This window comes from Drosophila mojavensis, unplaced genomic scaffold (assembly GCF_018153725.1).
Source record: "Drosophila mojavensis isolate 15081-1352.22 unplaced genomic scaffold, ASM1815372v1 contig_151, whole genome shotgun sequence".
Classification (NCBI taxonomy): Eukaryota; Metazoa; Arthropoda; class Insecta; order Diptera; family Drosophilidae; genus Drosophila; species Drosophila mojavensis.
Genome location: NW_025318684.1, coordinates 520,123 through 547,199, shown reverse-complemented (window position 1 = coordinate 547,199; position 27,077 = coordinate 520,123). Strand labels below are relative to the sequence as shown.

Genomic DNA, 27,077 nt, shown 5'->3' with positions numbered 1-27,077 from the left:
CTCTTTCTCTTTCTCTTTTTCTGGAAAGAGCTCTTCTACTCGCTCCGTCAGTTGCTGCTGCTGTTGTTTATTCGGGTCAGCTGCTGGGCTCGGCTCTTTGCGAAATGTAGAATTTGAAAATCCGAATGAAAATGGAAAGAGGAATAAAAGTTCGAACTGGGTAGCTGGGGCTAACTCTGGTTTTGGTTCCGACTCCGCCACCGAGTATGGCGTCTTTTACTTGGTTACCGGCAAAAAGCAAGAGTCGACTCCACTCGTCTCGACAACCTTGACATAGGTTTGGCCTTCGTCCTTCAAGCACGTCATTGCAATTTCATTTTCTTTTGCACATCTCGTTCTTCTTTTTCTGAACGCAGCTGCAGCCAAGACTCTAGCTTAGCTTACTCTTAACCCAAGTGCTCTCATTTCCAATTGCCAATTTTATATTGATGTAATAATATAGTAAAATCGATCGTGAATAGACACAGGCCAAAGTAATACAATTTTTATAGTTTATGTAAATGAAATGGCCCTGTGCAGGTCGTCAGTTCGCTTTCGCTTGGCGTTGACGCGTGTCGACATGTCATTTACAATCCAGTTAGGATCTTCAAGCATTTGCAGCCTTATTCTGCTGGCATAGTTGAATGCCATTGGATATGAATTCTTATACGAATGCATAATTTCGTATAAAGAGGCCTATCTCAAGGACGAGATCTGTCATCCTTACGGCTTGGTGACTGCAGCTACATGCTGAGCATATCTCATGCTAGTGCTAGCCTCAAACAAATCAATAGCATGCCGGATTGTCTAGCCGGCTGGCTAGTCAAAAATCGATGTCTAAATTGGACGATAAGTATATACTGCATGCTCTCTTCATGCAAGTGTGTACGTGTGTGTACGTGCACATTAATGCATGCATAGCACCCTTATGTATTTCTGCAGACGCATGTACGTATATCAACATGCATGCATGCACATTCGTTGCATTTCGTGTATGTACATAACACGGTCGACATGAGTATGTGAACGTATCAGTATATATGGAGTATATATAGTGTGTGTGTGTGTGTGTGTGTGTGTGTGTGTGTGTGTGTGTGTGTGTGTGTGCGTGAAAGAGAGAAGTGCAATTGCACATAAATGCAACGTCGTAGCAACAAGCGGAAATGCATCGTGGCACACACACGTATACACACAGACACATGCACATGCATAAGCATAAACAGCCCAGACAGTCGTAGGGCGGGTGACCGAAAGACAGAAAGAGAGAGAAAGATTTTGTGATAGAGATCGTATATGCAGCCGTGGAAGAGACAAATACAAATTCACAGGCAGCGAGGGAGAGAGAAGGAGATAGGAGGGGAGGCACAAGAGAATCTGGTACCTAGGGTTGGGTATTGTTTCTGGCCAAATAAGGGTTGTTACTGTGTTCGTGTGTGTGTGTGTGTGTGTGTGTGTGTGCATGCGTATATGCTTATATATGTGTAGGTAGTGCAGCAGGAACTGACTGAACTTCAATGCAACTGCATTCGGGGCTGCATTCAGCGTTGTCGACGTCGGCGCCGGCGCCGGCGTCGGCGTCGGCGTTGGCCAAACACTGCACTTGACACTGCAACATTGAAACGCGTGTGCGGATCGGGGTAACGCGTGAGTGTGGAATGGGGCAGACGAATTTTGTGACTCGCTTGTGTGGCTGGCCGGACACATTCGCATGGCCGAAATACAACTGCAACTGCACCGGCAAAGGCAAGTGCAACTGTCACTGTAGCTTTAGCTGTAGCTGCAGCGCGACCTCTGGCGTCTGGCGTCTAGCGTCTGGCGTCTGCTGTGTCTGACGTCAGCGTCGGCGTCGACGTTATCCTACAGTTGGCCGTTATAAATGTTGGGGCAATTGTTGAGCAGAATTATAGCTGGGTGAAGCCAGTTGGAGTTTCCTACTAACTATGCACATGTTCTTCAGTAAGCGAGAGGCTCTCCGCACTTCTCAAGTAAATAAGCACAACATTGTAATTTTTATTGCAATAATTGTTATGGCTCCGCCAGAATTTATTGGGTCCAGATTGGCAACGATTCTCGAAGGCACGGATGTTCGCTGGTGAAAAGCTCTCAGCTAATGTCAACATTCCGCCAACGAACGCTGGAGCTCGTCAGTCCCCAACACTGCATGGGATTTGGCTACGACCGGATCCACATTGACCACCAAATCCAAGAGCCACTGCTGCTTCTGTTGACGTCGCGCAGAGTCTTCGCTGCCTTTACGTTTTGTAGCGCTGTCATTGCCGGCGACGCCAGCGCCAACGTTGACGTCGCTGCTGTTGCTGCCGTTGTTCTTGTTGTTGTTTATCACACACACCGTTTTTATCTTATAATAAGCCCAACAAACGCTGCAAAGCCCTCGACCTGGACGTCGCACACATCGACACATCCGTAACCAAATCAATATATATAAAATATATATATATATGTATATATTATATATATATATGTATATGTGTGTGTGTGTGTGTGTGTGTGTGTGTGTGTGTGTGTGTGTGTGGGTGTGTGTGTGTGTGTGTATGCGAAATAAATAAATATACATATATATGTTATATATAAGATATATATTGTGCAGTAACAGCAGTCAATTTTTATCCTTCTATTATTTCGTTGTCGACGCATTGACCAAACGCAATAGTCCATGGAGTAGAACAGCCGACTGCGGATCGTCAATTGACCTCGCGGATAATTTTTATTTCTCAAACGTGAATATCAACAGTGATTGTGCACCAACAAAAGCCCCAACAACAACAACAAATTATCATCATTACTTTTATTAAATATACATAATAGTTTTATGAATTTGTTCAATATCTTTAATCTGCAACTGGAATAGATCTATCACAAAGAGTCCGTATCAAGCAATAGATTCCGGAATAGCCGCACTATATCTAAAATTACCATGTACTTACCATGTACAGCAGATCAATAGACGATAAATTAAGTGTCGTCAGTTACAGGATCTGTCGACGAAATTCAGCTTTACTTGAGAAAATCTTGGGACAGCTTGTGATAGCGCTATTCGTTGTGATTTTTGTGAAATTCCTAATCCCTCACTCTCTCTCCTTTCTTTCTGTTTCTCTCGAATTCTGATTCCAGATCATCATAATTTAAATAAACAAAACAATAGACCAAACAACGTTTTCAAAATCAACCAAAATAGAAACATTTGCTAATTTAAAATGCAAATATAACAATAGAACTCCAAATGCCAACTCAGCCACAATTCAGTTTTGAAAAGCAATAGAACGGATACAGTTAAAGCTTCAGTTAACAGTTTTCACAACAATACTAATTTACAAACATCAACAACAATTCAACGCAACAATTTTACATAAGAAACCCAAATTCAACGATTTGAACTCGAATTCCTAAACACGAAAAGCGACAACAACAATGTGTTACCGATTATTTACAAAAAATGATTAGGATATAGCAAAATTGAAATCAAAAGTACAAAGCTAAGGAAAACAAACGAAACTAATGGTTCACAATTTACAATTTTGATAACGAATAAAAAGCCAACAAAATATAATTTAAACTTTGAAAAATATTCTGAAACTACGCAAAAAAGTTCTCGTTGAGTTTTATTTTACCAGCAATAAGAGGAAACTTCGATTAAAATGTCGCAAAGCAAAAAACCAAAATTCGAAATCAAAAACTTAAAATAATAAGAACACAACTATATAATAAACTAATTATTTTTTTAATTAAACACAAGAACGGCATAAGAAACAGAAAGTAATAAAAAGCAATTTAAAAATAAAATTGAAGCCAATATGAAGATACATTTATGTATAATAAATAATAAAATAATTCAACAACAACAAAATTTAAACTCAATAAACGAAACAAATTAAATAAGTCTTAAAACTTCATAAGAGACAATAAAAATATAAATCGAAAAAAAAAATAAAAAGATTGTGAATTAGCTTTTATTTAAAGCAAGTAAAATACCAATTAATAATTAAATAAAAACAGCATTCAATAAATAATACAATAACAAAGTTTAAAGTAACTACAAGTATAATAAGGTTTTTAAATATATCATTTCCTTTGCTTTTAACTTTTTCTGTACTCGGTTCGAAAAGAAGACAACGCAAGAAGACCAGCAGCCAATTATTCCTCGAATCAACAAGAAATTGGGAAAGTTGAAAGCAAAACTAAATCGGGTTACAGTAAACAATTAGCATAAGTATCAAATATTAACTAATTAACTGACAATTAACGGTAGCTAAGCTTAGAGATTTTTACTACGACTATCGAGCGCAGTCGAACGATTAGCATCAAAATAATTCCATTCTATGCAAATCGAAAACACACTGACACCGGCACAAACAGTTTTAAGTACCACTTACCCTATAGCTAGCATCTATAGCTATAGCATTGACTCACACACCCAGACAAATACAGACTATATAGACTAGATATATTATACTACATATATAAACCAAAATTAAAATAAAAAATAAGCTCAAAAGAAATAATAATAATAATAAAATTAACATAATACAAGTACTCTAAATTAAAAAGTTAAGATTACATAAAGGATGCAATACCAAAATAAAAATATAGCCCTATAAGAACTAAGTACATAAACTAAGAAAAATTGTACTAAAGTAAACGTGTAAACATTTATATATAAATCTTGAACAAATTTGAGCGAGAGATCAAGAGACACGAAACCGAAAAAATCAAAATATTTCGGGTGATATTTTGGCCTATGCAAAAACGTAAATCAAGAACAAATTGTGATCATAAATTAAAATTAAAATTAAAAAGAAAAAGAAAACAATCGAAAATAAACGATAAAAAATTAATACAAGTACCAGTTTAAGACAAATTAAATTAAAAAAAAAAAAAAAAAAAAAAAGAAGCGAACAAAATATGAAATTACGACATCGCGATAAGCAACGTGTGCCTTATATTCTGGCCTTAAGTTCAAATTAGTTTCAATAAACCATAACAATTGTAGTATCTAAAGTATATATAACATAAACCTCAATATAGACATACATATATTCATTCATTCAGTTCCCATTTATGAAGCAATTATCCAGATAGCCAAGTTTTAGGAATGCTTACAATTCCAAGGTGAGTGCCATGCATTTAATTTTAGAATACATTTTTGCCATTCTTATTATTAATATCATATATGAATAAATAAAGAGTCGAAATAATATAATACAAATTAAGAGGATAAGGACATTTGTAGCCCATTTTTACCGTATTTCTCTATACAAACACTAGTTAAATCCGCATTGTAAACGAGTAAAGAGCTGAGTTATAGAACTCTCCTAACTACATAGTGTGGGACTTTTTAACAGGGCATGTTATCGCGGAGATCACAGAGCAATGTTAACTCAAGCAGAAAATATAGCTAACATGCAGTCGAGCTCTAGCTCATTTAGTTAAATGTGAGTGTGTTCCAGTCGTATTTAGGAGCTGCATTTACTGTTACCACCTCCTTAGGTCTCTCTGTTACTCCTATTAATGTCGTAGCTACTGCTTCTGCTGCTACTGCTCAGTAAGAAGGCCGTAAGAGCCAAAAGCAGAGCCAGAGGCATACTGGGCCAGTAGCCGGCTCGCAAGAGTAAACCTTAAGAGAGAACGCGAATGAGCAAAGGAACTTGGCGCTGGCGCTGGCGTCGACGTTGACGCTGGCGTTCGCCACGAAGACGTTGCGCCATGTGACGAAGATGGCACGGAACCTGGGCCACGAAGACGTTTGACTTACTTTGCTCTGCCGCTGCGAACGTAGCAATATATAAGCGGTTCGCGTTTTGCTTTTCCTTTTGGCTTTTACCGTTAAGGTTGCTGCTGTTCCCAAGTTCTATTTCTAAGCAAACACAGACGTGTATATCTATGTGTGTGTGTGTCCTGCTTGGGAACCCTCAGCGACATTCATATTTATACTTGTTCGAGGCAGCGACAAAATTAGTTTTTCAATGACTCGCGCGCTGCCAGGTTATCCTTATCTCCCGTCTCCTGTTGGGAACTACTACATATAAGCCTGCCCGCTCGCCAAACTGAATCGCAAAACGCGTCAATTCCTCAAAAGCGCTGTAACTGTAACTGTCAACTGTTTCGATTTCGGCTAACGAGTTCCATTGAGTGTATGAGGTATGTTTCGCTTTGCTCAATATCGTATCGCTGCGATCCTCAGCATAATCGGAACTAAATTGAATTTCGAAAATCGCACGAGTTCGTCCTCAAATTCCCGCACGAAATAGATCACTATTAAATGTTTATCATTCCTAAAGTATTGTGTGCGTGTGTGCGTGTGTTTTCCTTTGTAAAACTAAAGTATTACTATCATTACTTTTCTTACCAGACATTTCATTAGTCACTTTTTTATACATTATACAAATTTATAAAATTTGAGATTCGTTTATCTCTTTTCTATTTTTTAAAGTTGTAATTGCTTGAATCATTATTTTCATTTGGCGTCATTTTGAACAGCACAGTAAAATTACGATTAACAACTTCATCAATTTCAAACATTTATGAAAGCATGAGAAAAAAAAGAAAACAAATAAATATGAAAAATATGAAAATAAAAGAGCGCAAATAACCGTGGGAGGTATAGTATATGGATCAGAGATATCTATGTGGGAAATTAAACTGAAACGTATAATATTGTGAATTGTGATAATATCTTGCCATAAAAAGCCTGAACGAAATATTTCTGAGCAGATGTATTCAGGGTGAAATCAAAGATTTGTGATAACATATTATATTAAAACGAAGATAGTACAATGATAATAATGATAAGACAATACCATTGACTAAATAGTTAAAGCTCCAGTGAAATATTCTTTGCTTTTGATCATCGATACCGAGTTCACACGTTATTAAAGTTATTATATTGAACCATATCGTATAATCTACACATGAAAATTTAATCTGAATTGTTAATATTAAATAAATATGTATATTATATTTATATTATATTATATTATATTATATATGTGACACCAAATGAAATTAACTTAACTTCATAAAGTAGTCATTAGAAATTACTAATTACTACTTTAAGGTTAGTAATTTTAAAAGATGTCTCAAGAAGCTTGAATATGTATATACATCAGCTCTTAATTTGATGATTTTTGTTTTGTTTTAATGGTGATAAGTGACCTAAATGAAGTGTTTTCAAAAACATGATAGTTTTGAATCTCTAATCTTTACCTGATTTCCTTAAAGGTCCTTGGCACAGATCCAACCCAGCTCTGGATCCAGAGGAACTGCTATTTCGATCGCAATCGGAGATCGACGAGATCGGCCAGCGCTAACAGCAGCGACGCCGAACCAATCTCCAGTTGGAGAAAACCGAAACCTAAGCGGAAGCTGAACCTTCAACTAAGGCCATTACAAATGTTTAAAATGGATGATTTTTGGCAGCAAGCGCGCGTGCCTTTCTCTCTACACCATCAGCAGCAGCAGCAGCAGCAACAGCAGCATCAGCAGCAGCAGCAACAGCAGCAGCAGCAGCAGCAGCAACAGCAGCATCCGCATCCGCATCCGCAGGCGCAACCGCATCCGCATCCGCACCCCTTAGTCGCTCAGCAATCGTCCAGCAGTAACAATAGCCACCTGCCGTTGCTTAGCAAATTGGAGCAGTCGCAGCATCAGCAGCAGCAATCTCCATCACACCAGCAGCACCACCATGTCGATCAGTGCTATAGTCATGAGGCATTTGTTGTGCAACAATCGCTGGCGACAACGCCAGCAGCGCCGTCGGCGCATCTCAGCAATCATCATTTGCTATTCAATGCAGCCGCTGCAGCAGCTGCTGCTGCGCATCTGAAGACAACTGCATTGAATAATAGTTCAGCCGTTGGTTCCGGTTCCTCAACCGATCAGATGGACAATCCGAGCAATTGCAATAGCGTTAGTAATCTGCTCTTAGTGAAGACCAAGCAGGAACAGCAATCGCATCCCCAGCCGCACCAGCAAAAGAATTCCGACGATCCGCACCCAACACCACAACAATCAGAGCAGGCATATGCCACTGCTTTCTTTGACGCTTCCAGTGATCAGCATCCGCAGCAATCACAGTCACAGTCACAGTCACACTCACAGTCACAGGCGCAATCGCAGTCGCAGTCACAGCATCAACATCAGCAGCTGCCACACCAATCACACAGCCCGCTGCTCTCAAAGACAATATCGCAAGGTCAACAATCGCCACAGCACTCGATAACGCCATCTGGCGGCAGTTCCACGCCCGATATTAAGTACAATAACGAAAAGCTAGCCAACGAGATTCAGGTAAAGTTGACAACCTTAACATAAATATAGACAAAAACAAATAAATAAATAAATAAAATAAAACCATAAAATTGGTACAACGAGTTGCAAACAGACATACAAATAGCGAAAGCCCAACGAAACATTCAACTTAACAATACGAAGTGACCCTGAATAGTGTCGAAAATGACAGGAAATTAAGCAAAGCATGTAAGAATAAGAAACAAATGAGCAAGAGCATACCCCATTGCTGATATTTGAATTCAAAAGCCCTTAAGAGAGTTGAATATGAGAATAATAAAGCATTTGCTGGGCCAAGGGTATTCATACTCTTCATTCTGCACGAGAGAGTTGTCAAAGAGAGCTAGTCTCATAAATTTCCCACATGCTTCCATCTGCTTCAACATTTACCCCTTTACTTGGTAGTCAGACCGAAGAGCACGCAGGAAGGGGTAGACGGCGATAAAGATGTGAAGTAAAGAGATGCGATATATGAATCAAGAACTTGTGCTCTCTCGCGCTAGAGCACCTTCTAGACATTTTTAATTATGGCGTTGGTCTTGCTTACTCTGCTCGCTTGAGAGTTAAATTTGGTCCTGCATTTTTCTTCTTTGCCTTGTTGTTAACAATTCCATCGAAAGTGGGAGACGTGGGCAATGCCATCAAATTTCCCCTCTCAAAAAGCGAAATTTTCAATTACGTTTTTGTCTGCACGAAATCATAGGGAAGGCAGTGCTAACAGCTCTGAGAGAGAGCGAGAAGGTAGCTTGAACATGAAAGGGACAAAATTCTTATAGCCTGCTTAGTTTTTTAGGTGTTTTTTTTTTCTTTTTTTCCAAGTAACCCCAATTCATAAACGTCGCGTTGGCTATTTCTCCTCCTTTGTTTCTCAGTGTGTGTTAGTGTGTGTGTGTGTGTGTGTATGTGTTTGTGTTATGGCTGGGGTGGAATTTAATCTATCAGTTGTTTTTGGGGTTTGGGTGAGCGTAAGTTTAGTTTTATTCCACTACACAATATATGTACATATACATACATACAACACATACACACACGCGAATAGTCGTTATTCTTGCGTCGGACGCTGTCCGCGGCCACTGCCACTTCTGCTTTTGCTTTGCCTTTCCACGCCGCATTCAGCGCGCAAGAAAGAGAGCGAGAGCGTTCGTAATTTTTGTTCTCGTTCTTTGCTTTGTTTTTTTGTGCTGTTCTTTGCTTTGTTTTTTGTGCTGTCTTTTTTTTAGAACGTAACTCGCGCATAATTTCTTGAAGAAAGCAATAATAGTAAAACCACACACACATACACAGAGACAAGCCGATGTCGACGAGTTAGAAAGAGAAGCCCAAGCTGACGCAAGTAACAGGACTCAGAGCAGAGCCGCTGGCGTCGACGGCGACGGCGACGACAGAGCATAAGACGTTGCGACTGGTATCCCGTTTGTGGATAAGGCGAAGCGTCTGCTGGCAGAAGTTCAAAGGACATCGGGCTGTCAGGTTGTGTGCGACTTCGCGTTTAGCTACAGTGAAACATCGTCATAGAAACAGTTTGTCAGTTGTAGTAAATAGGCGGTCGCGCTCTAAGTGGTATTTTAACACCTATAATTTCAAGCTTTGAATCATTCAAAGATTACCGGTCAATAATCGGTTCGATTTCAGTGACAGCCTCAAAGCAAAAAACAACGCTAAACCAGCCAAGCTAGCCCAACCCAGTCAAAGCAAACTACCAATCATTGCCTTTCGTTCCTTAAAGCCGGCTTCTGTTGCCCTCGAAAATAAACTCGCACGTACACACACACAGACGGACACACAAATACATTTATGGACAGGCATGTTGATAAACAGAGATATATGTGTACACACCCATAAAAATAAAAAAAATAAGAAAAAAACAATTTTCCCCACACACACCCACCCACAGAGAAAGGGACAGTGCGAAAAGGGAGAGGGAAAGAGAGAGAGAGACGTACATACATACATGCGTGAGCTCGTGAAGTAAACAAACAAATAAGTTTACAAGGATACCGCAGAGGCTGGTGAAGCTGGTCTATCAAAGAGTCTACTCCAATTGAACTCGCAATTCTTAATCTCTAGTCTCCACTCAACATGCATCTACGTATTACGCAAAGCCACTGACACACGCTCACATTCACAAACACACATACAAACGGATAAACAGATGCGTGCGAGAGGCAACAGGAAATACAACTAAAAAAAAACTATCGACACGCGCCCGGCAACAAAAAATCCAAATATAAATAAATATAAATATATACGTATACGTATATATATATATCTCTATATATAAATATATGTATATAAATATATACTACATATGTAACATATGTACATATTATTTTCTTTGATTTTCAACTTCGACTTGAAATCCATTTGGCAAAAAAACCATACTAAACATAAAAATGACTCTTGACTGTGAAAAGGAGCACGATGTAATTTACTATTCCAATTGAAAGAAACTGTGAAAATTTGATTTAAGCCAACGAATTATCCATTTTGGTTCATTTATAGTTTCACATTATGATTTTTTCTATTACAGAAAATACATGTACTTATATAGTTTGGTAGAATATGTAGAGAAGTTTTTATAAATAATAGATTAGATTAGTGTAATTAATACATCTCTATATAATGCATATGTCCGAAGGAAGCAAATTTTAGCCGGGCCGCGCCCGACTTCGAGATACCCTGGGATTTAAGCCGCATGCCGAATGAGAAACCAATGGTTAAACACAATGCGAACGCTTTTACACATTTGCGTTTTCAAGAATATGCTAGAATATATTATATATATTATATATATGATATATATGATATATATTATGTATATATATATTATATATATTAAATTTAAAATTTTTTTAAATTCAAATCAAAAGTGTATTAAGACATATATATTATTTTAAATTTTTGATTTGGTACCTTTAAACCAATTTTACGAATTTCCTTGGGCAAGTCAGCTTCACATTGATATACGAGGAAATTCTTTACACAGGTCTTCCGCAATAAGTCTACTTTTCAAGAGTCTCATAGTGCGGCTGATATGGAGTTCGTAACTGTAGTAGAGCAAAGAGGACGCTCTTTCTATTTCTCTGTCCCTCTTTCTCTATTTTTTTGTCTCTGTCTCTCTCTGTCTCTATCTCTTTGGTTTTTTCAGCCTAATTTGAATACTATTAGACCTGGAGACTTCAGATTGTGTATATACATTTATATTTTGTAATTTACAGATTATGGATACCCCCTTCGCCCCTCGCCCCCCCCTTCCCGTATTTCAAAAAAACCTATTTCAAGTACTACAGACTTGTGTTTTGGAATATACACACATTTAAAGTGCAGAATGATCAGAATATCGTCTGGCAGGGTACAGGGTATCTCCTAGTAGAGCAGTCTCGACTAGAGGACTTTCGCTTCTTTATTTTTGACATATTTTTGGTTGTTGTGGATTATTAAAAGTAAAGACGATTAGCTACTATACAAATATGAAGTATTCATAAGTGAATTAAATGTTGTCGTCTTGTTATTTTCTTACAGCTTCAGCTTTCGAGGTCAAGCAGCGCAGCCGCAATCAGTGAACGAACCCTTGAAGAATGTTGGTCGACCCTGCAACGAGTGAGTTGGCATCTCTTCCGTTGTGTATAGTACTCTTCCACGTTGAAGACATCAAACACACGCACACACACAGACAAATCAAAAACTGAGCTCCCATGTACATGAATATCCAATACCAATAAGTATCGTATATATGTATGTATATATTTAGCATATCTTAAGTGCGTGGAAAAGACAAATCAAGTGTCGCCTAATGCCAAGAGTATTCCCAAGTTCTTAAAATTCCGGTTTTCTTATTTCCATATATATTAAGTTCATTTCGAGTCTTTCACTATCAACAAAAGATTTTCTGGAAAATCAATTGTCTGGCTAAATGAAATATACTATATTTGGATCGACACATACACACACACACACACACACATACACACACACACACACATTCAAGTCTATTTGTATTTGTTTTTACATGTTTTTATTTTACATAACACATGTGTGTGTGTCTAATTGTATTTGTTTTTATGATAATCGTTTATTATTTGTCATCAATTACCAATTAACGTAGTCTACGATCCAAATGCTTTTGTAGTTTTATTTTTGACTCAATAAACACTGATTTCACATGTATTTATGTTTTCCTTAAACAGTTTCTTATTTCCGTATCGATTTTTGTTGGTTTACAGATATACATTAATACATATGATATTCTTGAGATATATGAGTACATATAAATCAGTATGCATATCTACATACATATGTATATGAATGCAGGTACAGATATGAATACATTTATGTGTACGATGCTGATCAAGAAAATATAGTGCAAAAGACGTGCCTCCGCAAGACATCTTAAATTTTAAGTGCTACCAAAAAACGAAATTCAGCCAAAGCAAATGTGTACAATACACACACACATACAGCAGCCAAACAGCTAGAGAGTCCATGCAAAACACATATACATATGTATGTGTGAAAATGCCGAAGGACGCACAGCCATATCAAAGAAACTAACGGAATAACACAGAGGGTGTGTGCGTATGTTCGAGTACATACACACATTTTTTGCAACCATTTTTATTTTGTTCGCCTTCGACCGTTATTTATTTCATTTTCTCCTTTCTTTCGCTCGCAACTTTTTTGTTTCGTTCCTGCTTGTATTAGCTGTGGCATACGGCTACACACCGGCAAGAAGCATTTGCCTGCTGCCAGCGTGCTTCGACTTACCCTCGTCGTCAAGGTCCACACTCGCTCACACACGCACACACACATATATACACACATACATACAGAGACAGAGCCTAGCCGTAGAAATTCATTGGTGCAACTATCCTCGTCGATGCAACTCTCCCTCTCCCGTTTCCTCTCATTCCACGGGCGTGTTCCGAAGAATTAAAACAAGTAAGAAAGCTGTAGTCGAGACTGCTCGACTACGAGATCCCCTGAACTCTGCGAGCAACTTATGTTTTAATAATAATTCGCACACACACACACACATACTTACGTACGCATGAACACGCATTGGCTGCAGTGCACTATGGGGAATTTTGCCGTTTTTCGGGTATTTAGTCATTTTTGCGAAGTATGAAAATTTATAATTTTTTTATGTTAACATCTTAATAAAACTCCAAACTTTAAGGTACTGTACCCAAAATGTTGAATAACAGTCCACTGTTAAGCCTAACAGCTGTTAAAGTCAGCTGTTATCTTCGAAAAGCATTTGCCTTCAGCTTACAATTTGTGTTAGCCGATTTTCAAATCATCGTTATTCAATGACCAGACATTATTTTTGAGAAATTTAAAAAGGATATGAATTTTTAGGGCTTCTACTATGCGTTGGCTTAAAAACCAATTGATGTTTGAACTTATTTTAATCATTTATTGTATAATTAGCAAATGTTGTCAAATTTCATTTCTTGTAAATAAAATTAAACTTTGCAAAGACAATTAAAACAGCCACCAGGGCGCACCAGTGTAATTCCAATTGCATGTTATAGAGTAATCAATTGGGATCTTAGTGCCTTTGTCTCAATGTGCACTTTTGCGCACAACCGGCGCAAATCAATTTTTAGCAGGTGACTATGAGCTGACCTGTGTGATATTTGGCTCAATGAAAAAGGCAACTCTAACCAAGAAATAGTAATTGTGATTTTGAAACTAAATAAGACTAATATTGATTCAACTTATAAATGATATTAAAAAAGCAAAAGCCGCTTTTTTTGCCAAAATATAAATTACAAATGGAAGAAATGCAGCAGGAACAAAAACTAGCTGACAACTATGAATGACTGCCTATGACAGCAAATGTTTATAAAAATAATTGTTCATTTGAGGCAGATTATGGAAAGTACTGTTCATCCTGTAGGCTTTTTTGGTAAGGAAGCGTCTGATTTGCCCAACCAGGTCTATAAATCAGACTAATTTCATCATGCATGAGAGCATGAGAGCAGAATCCATAATTTCGCTGATGGTTTTTAACAATGGATACATCTGATCAGATTATTTCTTCGGCAAATCTTTAGAAAAGAGTTTGAAAGCATAAAGGTCGCTGTCTAATGAAGTTGTACGTATTGTATTATGTAAAGTTGAAGGCACAATTAAATCAGTTGAAGAACCCGAATTTTTTTAGCGGATCAATATTTCTGGCTGATTTGGAACTCGAAACTGAAGAAAACTAATTTCGATTTTATGAAAGTTCGATTGTTTTCAATTAAAATTATTATTTTAAAGTATGAACAAGCAAAATTCTTAAAAAAAAAAAAAAATTTTTAATACAAAATTTTAATAAATTTTTTTTGGGTGGGCGGTGACACGCCCATTTTTCTAAAATATATTTCTGATGGTATACATATTAATAATACAAAAACCGGATCAAAAAATCTGGCTTAGTTTTTAAGTTATTAATTAATACCCGATAATTTGGATTTTTCCCCATAGTGCAGTGGTGCCTTACTATGGGAACTTAATTGCTTAATTACTTTTCTTTTGGATGGACTATCTTCATGAAACTTTCAGATTATGAATATAAAATGGATATGCATGTATTTGCCAAAGCACAAGTCTCTAGTATTTTAAATACGCCTTTTAAAAATATTTGGGCGAGGGGGTGAATTAGGAGTGGGGGTCAATTTTGACAAGAATCGGAATTCCATAAAGTACATATAAATCTACATAAAAAATTTGGTCACTCTAGCTTTAAAGATGTAGGATATACATTTATTAATGGTTTTCGATAACGTTTTTAATCGATAACAAAATAACGGGGGAAGTTATCGATATTTGAAGCAAAACTCGATATGCGCGTGGTATACACGGACCTAGGAAAAATTTCAAGTCTCTGGCTCTTATATCTTCTGAGATCAAGAATATATGTATATACTTTGTGGGGTCTACCACGCCTCCTTCTACATTTAACAAAACCATTATACCCTGATTTCCCATTTTCAAATGGGTCCAGGGTATAAAAAAATATATGTATGCATCGTGCACACATACATACATACATACGTACGCACATACAGGAGCATTTCACATAAGCATTTTCGCATATTCCCTAATGTATATGTGTGCACGTATTTAATTGTAGTTTCTATAAAATATAATGTTTGCTGTATGCATTGCACTTGAAAATCGAAAAACTGGCTAATGTAGGGCTGCCATGCGTCGAATTCCGGGACATGTCCCGCTTTTGGAGGTAATATCCCGGTGTCCCGACCTGACTCGAAATTCTCCCGGTTTTCTACGGTATCGTTCAAAAATTGTCATTTTGACTAAATGCGAGCCGCATTTGCAAATTTTAAGAAGTTTTTGTCGAGACAAGTGAAGAACTTTGTTGGCAAAATCAGCGTAGATAAGATAGTACAGTTTTTGCAACAAATGTACACTCGTGCTGTTACTCGGAAGTATTAAAACTAGCTGAAATCCTGATGCGAATTTGCGTTACTAATTACGCAGTGGTCAGACGAAAGAAATAAGTTACGTTAGAGAGAGAATGTTAAAAACATACTTCTTGTTCACTATAATTTGGTGGACATAAGTTGCTCCCAGTTTTGTAAATGGAATGGCAAATGTCTTATGAAATTATGTACATACATACACATGCATGGATATATGCTGCATATACTTGTGTATGTATGTGTGTGTGGTTATTTTTAGGGATTCTCTTGTACTTCTCTCTCCTCTCTTCTACAAGAGCCTTCGGCCACAGACCGTCGTCCATTTCGCTTTCCATATTCACATTTCTCTTATCCCTTCTATACGCACACACACAGCCAAGCACACACACACACAGAGCTGCTATTATCGCAATCTCATTTGCCCGACGATTCGCAGAACTGCCGTTGGCTGGCTAGTGGCTAGGCAGCGTATGTGTGTGTATGTGTGCAGTGCTCGCCATTTTTATGGGAGCGAAGGAGTCCCGGACTAGCGACCAAATGAATTTAAAAAAAAAAACAAAAGTGCAGTTGCAAAGAGTCTCGGCCAAATGACGAACAGCAGCAGCAGCAGCAGCAGCAGCAACGAATCGGCGGGAGTGCAAACAAACCGTTTGGCGACCAACCAACCAGAGAGCACCGCACGCGGGTTGTCTCACTGGCCTTTCTACCCCGACTGCCTGCCACCTGCCCGAGCGTCCGACTGCTGCTGGCAGCACTGTGTTCGCCTGCGTTCTCTTCGTCGTCTTCCTTTTCCCGCACCTACAGCCATATTTCCGACTGGAACTCGTATTCCCTAAATAACCAGATAGTTCTTGGCTTTCTCGCTGTCTCTATCTCTTTTCTGCTTGTTTCAGTATCTTAGATTGTATCCATTTACAAATAAAACACTTTTTATTCCACACAACTACAAAATTTTTTTTTTTATTTTCTGTTTTTATTTAAAGTTTAACTACTTAATTTGAGAAAAATAACGCTGGCGACCTTTATCATTCACTTCAGTGTCTCGTTTTTTCCCATTTGTTGCGCAATTTAGGTTTTATAAAAATCAGCAAAAAGTTTTTTTGGTCGTCATAATCTAAAATGACAGATATATATAAAATTCCAAGAAATTGGAGAGAGTTATATACCCATATGTATTTATATATGAGCCAAGGATTGACATTGTTTAGAGATGGGAATGCGTTTCATACACACATATTTATGTACGTAGACACCTATTAAGAGTCATTTCCCTCAAGCTCATTTCACATTCATTAGTTATTTGCATATATACAGACAGTTATTCATATGTATGTATGTAGACATAAATACAATTTTTTAAACAAGAACAAAACAGCAAAAAATAAAAGAAAGAAAAAACAAAGTGTTTTGCTGACTTGTTTTCGTGTTGTACAACATGCAATTGTACACATTTTTATAGTGAGATTCAACAAAAATCACAAAAAAAAAAACATACACACACATGACAGCATAAAGCTATAAAAATGTGTTAAGTACAAAGAAATTCGCTTATATTTGGCTCATAGTCTATAAATACGCCTAGAAAGTCAACTCCAACTGCATTTTCTGCGTGAAGTTAGTAGACAAAAGTCAAATATATTTTCCCCTCTATATATGTATAAATAAACATTTATTTATTATATATATTTAAGCTACCTAAAAATTGGAGCAGAACCTTGAAAATCGTTACAAAAATAAGTGGAGCAATAGTAAATTGTGTATGCGAAATATAATATAAATTAAATTATAAAATCTCTGAAAATTCAAAAAAATATATTTTATACATATGTGCAAATATAAATAAAAACAAGCTAGAGGAAAAATAGTAAAAAACAAAACAAAGCACTGTATTCTCTAAAATAGTGCTCTAGTGGCGACTGGTGGACTAGGAGGCCCCCTCAACAATGCAGAGAGATAATCTGCAAATCAAGTAATGCTCCCCATTTGGCTATATGACAGACAGCACTTAAGCACTAGCTCGCATAATCACACGCTCTGCTAACTGCGCAGTTGACGCATTGACTGCGTATGCATCAAAAACTTTTAGAATGACAATAACAATCAAATTAGTCTCTTTGCTGAGGCGCAAGTCTCCATTTAAAAATCGAATTTAAATTATATGCAAAATTTCAAACGTATCACCCTGGTCTCTTATTGGGTCTACCACGCCTCCATTTTCAATAAATTCAGGGTTTTAATAAAGACACACATACAAGCGCTCATACACCCGAATATGTGCCTAGTAAGAACTTCTTACATACATCTCATATAGACGTTACTCTGAGTTCGCATATCGAAAGCGTGAGGAAAGCATAAATTACTTATATTTATTATACTATATATATACCATATATACTATATATCTATATATATATATATAACTACTATATATGCATATCAATACGATATTCGTACTCCATGCTTTCTGATGCTCGACCTCTTCTAACTCTCTCTCTCTCTCTCTCTCTCTCTCTCTCTCTCGCTGTCTATCTCTCTGCATCCTTACATCTCCGTTTAATTTCTCTTTCGGCTGGTTCGAATCGTTCAGCTTTTCATGCACAAGAGCGCGATGCAGCAAATCCAACAACAGATACCACGAGTCGGACTGAGTGCCCATGGTGTTGGCACCACTGCCAGCATTGGGGGCAGCACGACACCCGGTGGATCGGAGACAAAGCCACATCAATGCCACCAGTGCATGAAGAGCTTCTCCAGCAACCATCAACTGGTCCAGCATATACGCGTCCACACCGGAGAGAAGCCCTACAAATGCTCCTACTGTGATCGTAGATTTAAGCAGCTATCCCATGTCCAGCAACATACGCGACTGCATACCGGTAAGTCTTTACAGATCTATTATATAAAATTGCCATCGGGGATTTACTGAACATATGCGGGCGAAGGGAGTAGGGAAGGACAAATTAAGAAACATGTATCCAAAATCAAATCAAATCTCCACTGCCTCAATACCTCCGTTTATGTCTTAACATTTATAGTTCAGGACTTGCACTGTGAAGTGAACAAATCTATGTAGCGTAAAACTAATATGCTCTCCTCACTTCGTGAACGAGTCAGTGGCGAGACTGAAGCCCAAATGCTGCGCCATCTTCAAGACGATTTCCATCCAATTTACCGTTTTTTTCTAATTACAATTTGGATTTCTTCTGGTAAAAGCCTGATTTCATATTATTTGCTTATTACTTATTATTTTTTCTCGTCTCATAATTACAAGGCTGTTGAAAATGTTTCCTACTTGTGACAAATTAAAACGGTCGTAACTTCCTTCGCACTCACTTTCGCTCACGGTCTCGCTCCCCTGCGCCAGTTGCAATGTGGATCAAATTGATTTTTGTATCACTAAAAGCTGCGAATCGAGCTCCTCTGAAAGACTCGAGATTCGAGCAGAGTATTTTGAATTTACAGTAATTAAATCACTAGTGCATTAGGGCAGGGTACTCTGAGGTCGGTCACTCTTCCATTTAAATGGACTAACTTGCACATCAGTGTCAGCTGTTTTGCCTCACTGTGCAGCAAAACCTTTGGGGGCTCTTCCCTTTCGAATGTCGAACTTGTCGGACGGCCAATGTAAATCGGCCATCTCTCTCACACCCATGCCAATCGCCCCGTGCGCCACACCTTCTGCTTCGCCTTGCATTGCATCTGCAGCAATCGCTGTGTCCGGACTCAGCAAATATTTATATTACGCACGCAGAAACGGCTGACGACCGGGGAGTGAAGCGGCGAAACGACGAAAACGGCGAAACGGCGAAACGATGAAATGGCGAAATGACAAAATGAAAAAATTACAATGATAATTAAATAAACTTTGAGTGCTTTTTGTCGCGTCTTTTTCTAGCGGCGCCAGCTGCGAACTGCAACTGAGTAAAAATACCTATGGGAATAGTACAGTAATATATTTTACTCAGGATCGGGATGGGGTTAGGGACGACGGCGTGGTTGACGAAAATTATTCAACGTCATTAGCCACATTGAAAGAATTTTTTATTTATTTTGTGTCAAAGAATCTCTATTCCCTTGAACCAAAGGAAGTTTTCTTCACACCTGATTGCAGGATTACAATGAAATATATTTTCTTATTCTTTTGCCTTTTTTTCTTCACTCTATACACCCGTTCATGAAGTGAAAGAGCATATTGATTGTGTACAATTTTTATATTTCTTTCCGTCCATTGTGGGAATCCCGATAGAAAATACTATATATGCTATACCAAAAACTCTATTACTTACAGTGATTTATTTAAAGCCACATAAAACTTTAAAAAGTATATACAGTATATCCGGTTATAACGACTCCGCAAATAGCGTCTGTACGGTTAGAGCGACGAAACTTCTGGTCCCCAGACAAACTTTTATGAGCAAACTTATACGGCTATTGCGCCTTCCGGGTATAACGACAGTCCGTTGAGTGTCGTTATAACCGGATTCTAATTTATAATATATATGTATATCAAAATAGTCATTTAAGTTAAATGGGGTAGTTAAGCGAGTACAGACTTTTTGTCCACAGTGAATAAGTATTATGCACCCGGTAGTGCCCGTCTACTTTTTATTCATAGTTTCTTGTTTTTTTTTTTTTTTGTTTCTTTTTACCATTTATTTTGCTCATTCCGTAATGCAGAAAACAGAAATCAAATACGCTTTAATTAAAAACCAGTTTGCACCCTGCTATATCCCAACCAAATCCAAAACCGAAGCTGCCCGACGACCTTCAGCTGAGTGTGTAGCGGTTGTTGTTCCAGGTTTGGTCTGGTTAGGTCAGGTTGGGTTGCACAGTAAGAATAAGGAAATTTCTTCGTATTCAGAAATATACTGTATGCCAGAGACAAAGTATTCCTTATAAGGTACAATGTAGGCAATCGCGCTCAAATTGACAAAATTAAATGCAGACCGTGTTCCACGATGCCAGTATAATGTACAGAACCACGACAAATTTTGGCATTGAATTAAATTATGACAATGGCTCGAATTAGCTTATTTTCTACCTGTGTGTGTGCTCTGCCTTGATAATCAAACATTGCATTGCCTTAAAAAAGTCTAAACGCTAACGGCTTACGGCTAACGACAAACAGGCCACAGGCGGGCATCTGCATCAGCAACCGACATCAGCGCCAGCGTCCGCGGCATCATCAACAACTCAACTCAAAAGATAATGGAGAGGCCATTAGTCGACCACATCCACCCCTACCCGACGCGCGACACGCGACGCCCGGCACCCGATCAACCCGTTATTGTACAGAAGCAAACGCCGCTGGGGCGCGCTAGTCACGGAATTCCTCTGGGCGAGCACGTATTCTGAGGCGTTGCATACTTTAAGGCACTTTAAGTACGCTTGACCGAGTAGAGAGTGCGACATTGTGCTCTAGGTGTGAAGCTCTGACGAGGAGGAGGTCGAGCAGAAAGAGAAGGTAGATCTGGGATGCTCTAAGGAATTTTACTGGCAACCGCAATGCTCGTCTGCCCCGACTGCACTTTGTTGCTATTTATTTGCATTTAGTAGTAGGTGTCGCTAGCCAGGCAAAGTGACTAAGTAGCTTAAACGGTTTACTCCTTTTCCTTTTGGTCCTTTGGCACCTTTTGGACCGCTCTCCTCCGTCACTGACCTTCCATGTTTTCATTTAATTGCGCGTTCAAATGAAATTAATTTTCGAGCAAATCTGAAACACGTAATTGCCGTGAAGCTGCAACTTTTTAAGGCAGCGAGCAACTCAGCTGCAATTGCGACGACCCTAAATAATTCCTGAATTATTCACTCGGCGGGCAAGCTTGCTCGAGCTTCGACATCATTTCTGAGCGCTGACTTTTTAATCTCGTTAAAATAAAGTCAATCACTCAATTACCATTCCGAGTCGCGACTATCAGGACCTCTCCCAGACAGTCAAGTGTCGTCGGCAAACGTTTTCTTTCGCGCAGTTGACATTAAGTACATATTATTTTGGACCTCGCCTTCCATCTGTGGGGCTTGACCATAAGGCCTTAAGAAAACCAAAACTTTTTCCGCTGCAATGGATTTGAATCAAAGCGCTGCTAAATCAGTCGACGAGAAGTGCTACAGCTTAGTAGCAGTAGTAGTAATCATATAGTGGCAAACTTTTGATAGTTAAACTACTGCAAAATTGCTCTCCGTTGAGATTCGCCAATTTAATTAAACTCTTATAGACCTCTTATATTATATTATACAGTCAAAGGCGCCCGATTATAAAATTCTAAATATTCTATTTGCTACCCTTTCACTGCCTCGCAGATAATGAGTGGAAAGAATGGGATTGCGTGACTCGCTAGCTATATAGGCCGGAAAGCTGTGAGCTGTCATCCGGTCGTCAACGCTCCTTTCATTGATTTATCCAAATGACTGAGAACTGCTCTATAGAGACTGCTAAATTTGTTTACGAAAGTGCAATTATAATACTATTACCATATGCCAAAATGGAGTTGATGTATTGTCCGAATTGTATTTTCTCAGGAGAGCGACCGTACAAGTGTCACCTGCCGGATTGTGGTCGAGCATTCATCCAGCTATCTAATCTGCAACAGCATCTGAGGAACCACGACGCCCAGGTAGAGCGGGCCAAGAATCGTCCATTCCATTGTAACATTTGTGGCAAGGGATTCGCCACAGAGTCGAGCCTGCGCACCCACACATCAAAGGTGAGTTTGGGTCATTGGCTTCATTGATTAGCGGACTTCGATCATCCAATATTCGACGCATCCTTAACTCCTCCAAAACTCAACTCGCAAAATTTTCTTTACGTATTTTCGTCGTTGCACCCTCATCGCCATCAATCCAACATGCACGGTATCTCATTCAACTGAACTCGTCTCAACTCAGGAGCTACAGCTGCATCTTGGTGTCTTGCAGCAGCATGCGGCACTCATTGGTGGCCCCAATGCCACCTCATGCCCTGTGTGCCACAAACTCTTTTTGGGCACTGAGGCGCTGATGGATCACATGAAGCATGTCCACAAAGAGAAGACCTCGCCGCCGATCGAGCCACGTAAGAACTCCGAATTCCCTCTCTCTCCTTCTCCTTCTCCTTCTCCTTCTCCTTCTCCTTCTCCTTCTCCCTTCTCCTTCTCCTTCTCCTTCTCCTTCTCCTTCTCCTTCTCCTTCTCCTTCTCCTTCTCCTTCTCCTTCTCCTTCTCCTTCTCCCTCTCCCTCTCCCTCTCCCTCCTCCCTCTCCCTCTCCCTCTCCCTCTCCCCTCTCCCTCTCCCTCTCCCTCTCCCTCTCCCTCTCCCTCTCCCTCTCCCTCTCCCTCTCCCTCTCCCTCTCCCTCTCCCTCTCCCTCTCCCTCTCCCTCTCCCTCTCCCTCTCCCTCTCCCTCTCCCTCTCCCTCTCCCTCTCCCTCTCCCTCTCCCTCTCCCTCTCCCTCTCCCTCTCCCTCTCCCTCTCCCTCTCCCTCTCCCTCTCCCTCTCCCTCTCCCTCTCCCTCTCCCTCCCTCTCCCTCTCCCTCTCCCTCTCCCTCTCTGATTGATTGATTGATTCACTCCCTCTCCCCCCCCCCCCCACCCCTCTCTCTGATTGATTGATTCACTGAGACTCACTGAATTTGAATCCATGAATTCAATGAGTCCGACCCTATTTGATACTTAAGACTAATTAGCTCTTCGTCTCACAGCGACGCAATTTGGAGATGCCATCCACGGCAGTAGCTCACTTGCAGCGCAATGTGCGTCCGAGCTGAACTGCGCTCAACCTTCAAACACCAGTGGGTCCAGTTTGAATGACAGCTATCTCGGCAAGCGGAGAACCGCCAACCACCCCTGTCCTGTCTGCGGCAAGCACTATGTCAATGAGGGCTCCTTGCGCAAGCATCTCGCCTGCCACGCGGAGACCTCCCAGCTGACAAGCAGCCTGCGCATGTGGCCGTGTTCTGTTTGCCAGGCGGTATTCACTCACGAGAACGGTAAGCGCACTGTACAATATCGGGTATACATACGTATGACTGATGCCTCCTGACTTGCAGGTCTTCTCACCCATATGGATCACATGCGTATGGATCCCAAGCATCAGTTCGCAGCGCAATATGTTTTGGTGTGTATATATATATATATATATAACTATAGCAGAGCATTGTTTTCGTGATTATCCGGCATGTTTCTTTATTTCGATAGCATAAGATCAAAGACAACCCTATACTTTGCTTTCTTTCCATTTGCAATGGATGTTTCCTTTTATATTCAGGTGTAACTTATTCTATCTTTTTTTAGTCTCGAGCGGCAGCCGAGCAAAGGGAACGCGAGTCCTTGTTGGCAGCGAGTTTGGCTACCTCGTCGACCAGTAGTGGAGCCCGAGATCCAGCCGGACATCTGCTGCCATTGGATGTGGGTGCTGGAGCGGGTCTGGTAGTTGGTATGGGTGTTACACAAGGAGGAGGGTCCAATTCGTTGTGTCCCTCGCCATCCGTGAACTCGGAGTGTTCGTCGAATGGACGGCTCTCCTCGTCATCCACTTCGGATCAGGACCAGGACCATGATCAGGACCAGGATCACGACCAAGACCAAGAACAGGACCAAGACCAGGACCAGGACCAGGATCACGATCAAGATCAGGGCTTAAGTGAAAACGAGAACAGCAGTCATAACAATAACATTATCAGTGCTGGAAACAACAACAACAACACCATTAACAACAACAACAACAACAACAACTGTAGCTCAAGCAAAATCAATTTGGCCGAGCTGCGCCTGCCCAGTTCCAGCCAGTACAACATGGACGCCGAGCTGCACGCAAATCGCATGTCCCTAATGGCAGCCGCTTCAGCTGCAGCCGCAGCTGTCGCAGCTTCCACGGGCTCCAGATCACAAGACGGCGGCACTGACGGTCCAGGCAGTGCGGTTGTCCAAGCAGCAGTCGTCAACCTGGCCGCCGCCATGCGCCTGAACAACCCCGCAAATCATCAACAGGTAAGGGCTAGCCGCCTGGCCGATTGGCAGGTTTGTCCTAATTGCTATAAGCAATATAAGAAAACAACAAGGCAAGATAGCATGCAATTACATAGGTGCGTGAATATGCCGATATTCCTATGGGATTCTAAGGAGTACGTAGCTCTAGCGGGGACAGGTTGAAAATGCGAAGTCAGTGCGCAGCGCAAGCCAAAGACTCTTGATGATTGATTCAGAATCCGTGCCGATCTGGTTCTGTCCGTTCGTCTGCCTTCAAAAGTTAGAGTTAGAGTTAGAGAGTTAGAGTTAATTAGAGACTTTCGGTCCGACCTTTTGCAATCGATATGCAGATGGTCTGCCCCAAAGCATCGCTGGAATTGTATGGTCTCTCGGCTGTTCTCATGTTAGCCACACAAATGGCGCCGATCCTCGAGCAAATTTGGAGGCCGTTATGTCCTGAATTCGAATTTTCAATGAGTTCATTTTGGTAGTAGCAATAGGTGAAAGCTTGAACAACTTAGTGGCTACATACTACATTTGCAATTTGGATTGGTTTACTTTTAGCCAAGCGAACACCAGGTGCTTCATCAGCAGAACCAGCAGCAGCAACAGCAACAGCAACAGCAACAACAACAGCAACAACAACAGCAGCAGCAACAACAACAGCAGCAGCAACAGCAACAGCAACAGCAACAACACCAGCATAACCACCAGCACCAGCACCAACACCATCATCAGCCTCTGTCGCACTTGCCGTTGTTGTCGCCGCTCGGCAGCCGGCAGGGCCACACGGGTATTAATCTGGGCACTCGGAGATCGCCGGGTATAAACGTGCCTAGTTTGCAAATGCAGAGTGACACGTCGGCATCGGTTATGATGAGCATGATGCGCGGCTCTTTGGACACCAGCTTGAGCAGCATGCATCAAATGGAGACACTGCATCATCAGCATCATCAGGCATCCAACTATTCGCAGCACGCTGTGACGCCCAGCTCGCAGCAAACGCCGTCGCATCCACAGCATCCGCATAACCACCATCCGGAGACGGCACTTCGGATGCATCAGCAGGCGGAGGCCATATTGCGCTCACACACGGAAGCAGCGTTCCGTCTGGCTGCTTCGGTGGCTGCCACAAACGTGGCACCTTCCAACCCTGGCGGAGCTGGGGCTCCAATCAAAAGCGAATCAACAATAGCAAGTGCTGCCTCTACACAGCAGCAGCAGCAACAGAGGCAGATCAATGGTAGTGATCTGCATGCATCGCCCCATCGTTTCCCAACGAACACGAACCAAGCATCACATAGCACCCACCCGCAGTCGCAGCACGAACAGCAGCCTAATCAACCCAATTCATGAAGTCTATGAGCTAGAAGCTGAGCCACAGATACCGGTCGCCGGCTAAGCGCATCAGTAGCGAATCAGCAGCAGCAATAGCAGATTGCCGCACCAAGAACCTAAAACATTAAGCTGCATATATGTATGTATATGCATATGTATATTAAGAGGGGGAGGGAGAGAGATCGATGTCAGGAATTTCTCATTGTATCAGCAGCACCCAGTACAACGAACTGAATATAAATCCTGTGTCTTTGTTGTGATTATCCAAAAATTCGTACTCCTCCTGCTTTACGCCTCTACTATAGACAAATATGTATGTGTAAGCGTTTGAATGTGTGTGTGTGTAACTAGTAAGCCAGCGCATGTAGTGTACATACATATACCCGACACGAAATATTTGTCAGGGATTATTCTCTCTATATCTCTCTCTCTCTATATATACATACATATATATATATATATATATATAAAGAAGCATATCTTATTTAAGAATTTAAACATTCTTGGTGAGAGAGTATTTACTAGTTCCAAGTAAATTTCAAACTAATTTCGAAATATTCAAATAGTAACTGGTGTGAAATACACATACACAGAAATATATATATATACATATATATATATATATTATATGTATAGGTGTGTGTATTTAGATTTAACTAATACTCTCTGAACTGAGATTTTTAGAAATAATGCGGTCAATCTGTGGATTCCAGTATTTCTCATTTAAGATCACCCCTCTCCAAAGAGATTCAGTTTCTTAACACTCCATTATGTGCAATAGATTTCAAGTTTCTAGTGTAGTTAAGTACTTCATTATTGGGAAACATTTTGAATTTGTATAGAGGGTATACTATAAGAGTAAAAGTATGTATATACCTTATAAGTATATATAATGTAATTAAATCGCCAAAAAATCAAATTTGTTCCATTCCAGATTATATACATTTCTTTTTTTCAGGTGGTTTTCGAATTAGGCAATAAACGTATTGCCGGTCAGAAAATATATTTAAAATCTTTATTTTTTGGACTTTCTATTATTAATTATTCTTCCCGTGTCCATCAAGTAATCTAGGAATGTTGTG

General features: G+C 40.0%; 1 protein-coding gene and 1 long non-coding RNA gene across 5 annotated transcripts; both read left to right on the top strand.

The window, feature by feature from the left end:
• Positions 1–2,506: 2,506 nt before the first annotated feature.
• Positions 2,507–3,769, top strand: LOC122756753. The gene is made up of 2 exons (XR_006356602.1): positions 2,507–2,717; positions 3,112–3,769. It is a non-coding gene; the product is annotated as an uncharacterized LOC122756753 (long non-coding RNA).
• Positions 3,770–4,854: 1,085 nt separating this feature from the next.
• Positions 4,855–27,013, top strand: LOC6585789 (zinc finger protein rotund). Of its 4 annotated transcripts, none has more exons than XM_044007117.1 (10): positions 4,855–5,106; positions 7,216–8,283; positions 11,806–11,907; positions 18,304–18,592; positions 22,236–22,420; positions 22,602–22,767; positions 23,391–23,678; positions 23,739–23,806; positions 23,983–24,678; positions 25,222–27,013. In XM_044007117.1, the coding sequence occupies exons 2-10, from the start codon at positions 7,387–7,389 to the stop codon at positions 26,011–26,013; spliced, it is 3,483 nt and encodes a 1,160-aa protein (XP_043863052.1). In that variant the 5' UTR covers positions 4,855–5,106; positions 7,216–7,386; the 3' UTR covers positions 26,014–27,013. The 4 variants fall into 4 exon arrangements, with proteins under 4 accessions (XP_043863052.1, XP_043863054.1, XP_043863053.1 ...); XM_044007119.1 differs by having other exon boundaries at positions 4,856–5,106; positions 11,806–11,883; XM_044007118.1 differs by lacking the exon at positions 4,855–5,106 and adding an exon at positions 5,596–6,135.
• Positions 27,014–27,077: the final 64 nt, after the last annotated feature.

Excerpts from the sequence above, each read along its gene's own strand:
- LOC6585789 (XM_044007117.1), top strand. The coding sequence starts at position 7,387 with ATGTTTAAAATGGATGATTTTTGGCAGCAAGCGCGCGTGCCTTTCTCT. Across the intron at positions 18,593-22,235 it reads ACATACGCGACTGCATACCG|GAGAGCGACCGTACAAGTGT; the intron begins GTAAGTCTTTAC and ends GTATTTTCTCAG. Across the intron at positions 23,807-23,982 it reads TCGCAGCGCAATATGTTTTG|TCTCGAGCGGCAGCCGAGCA; the intron begins GTGTGTATATAT and ends ATCTTTTTTTAG.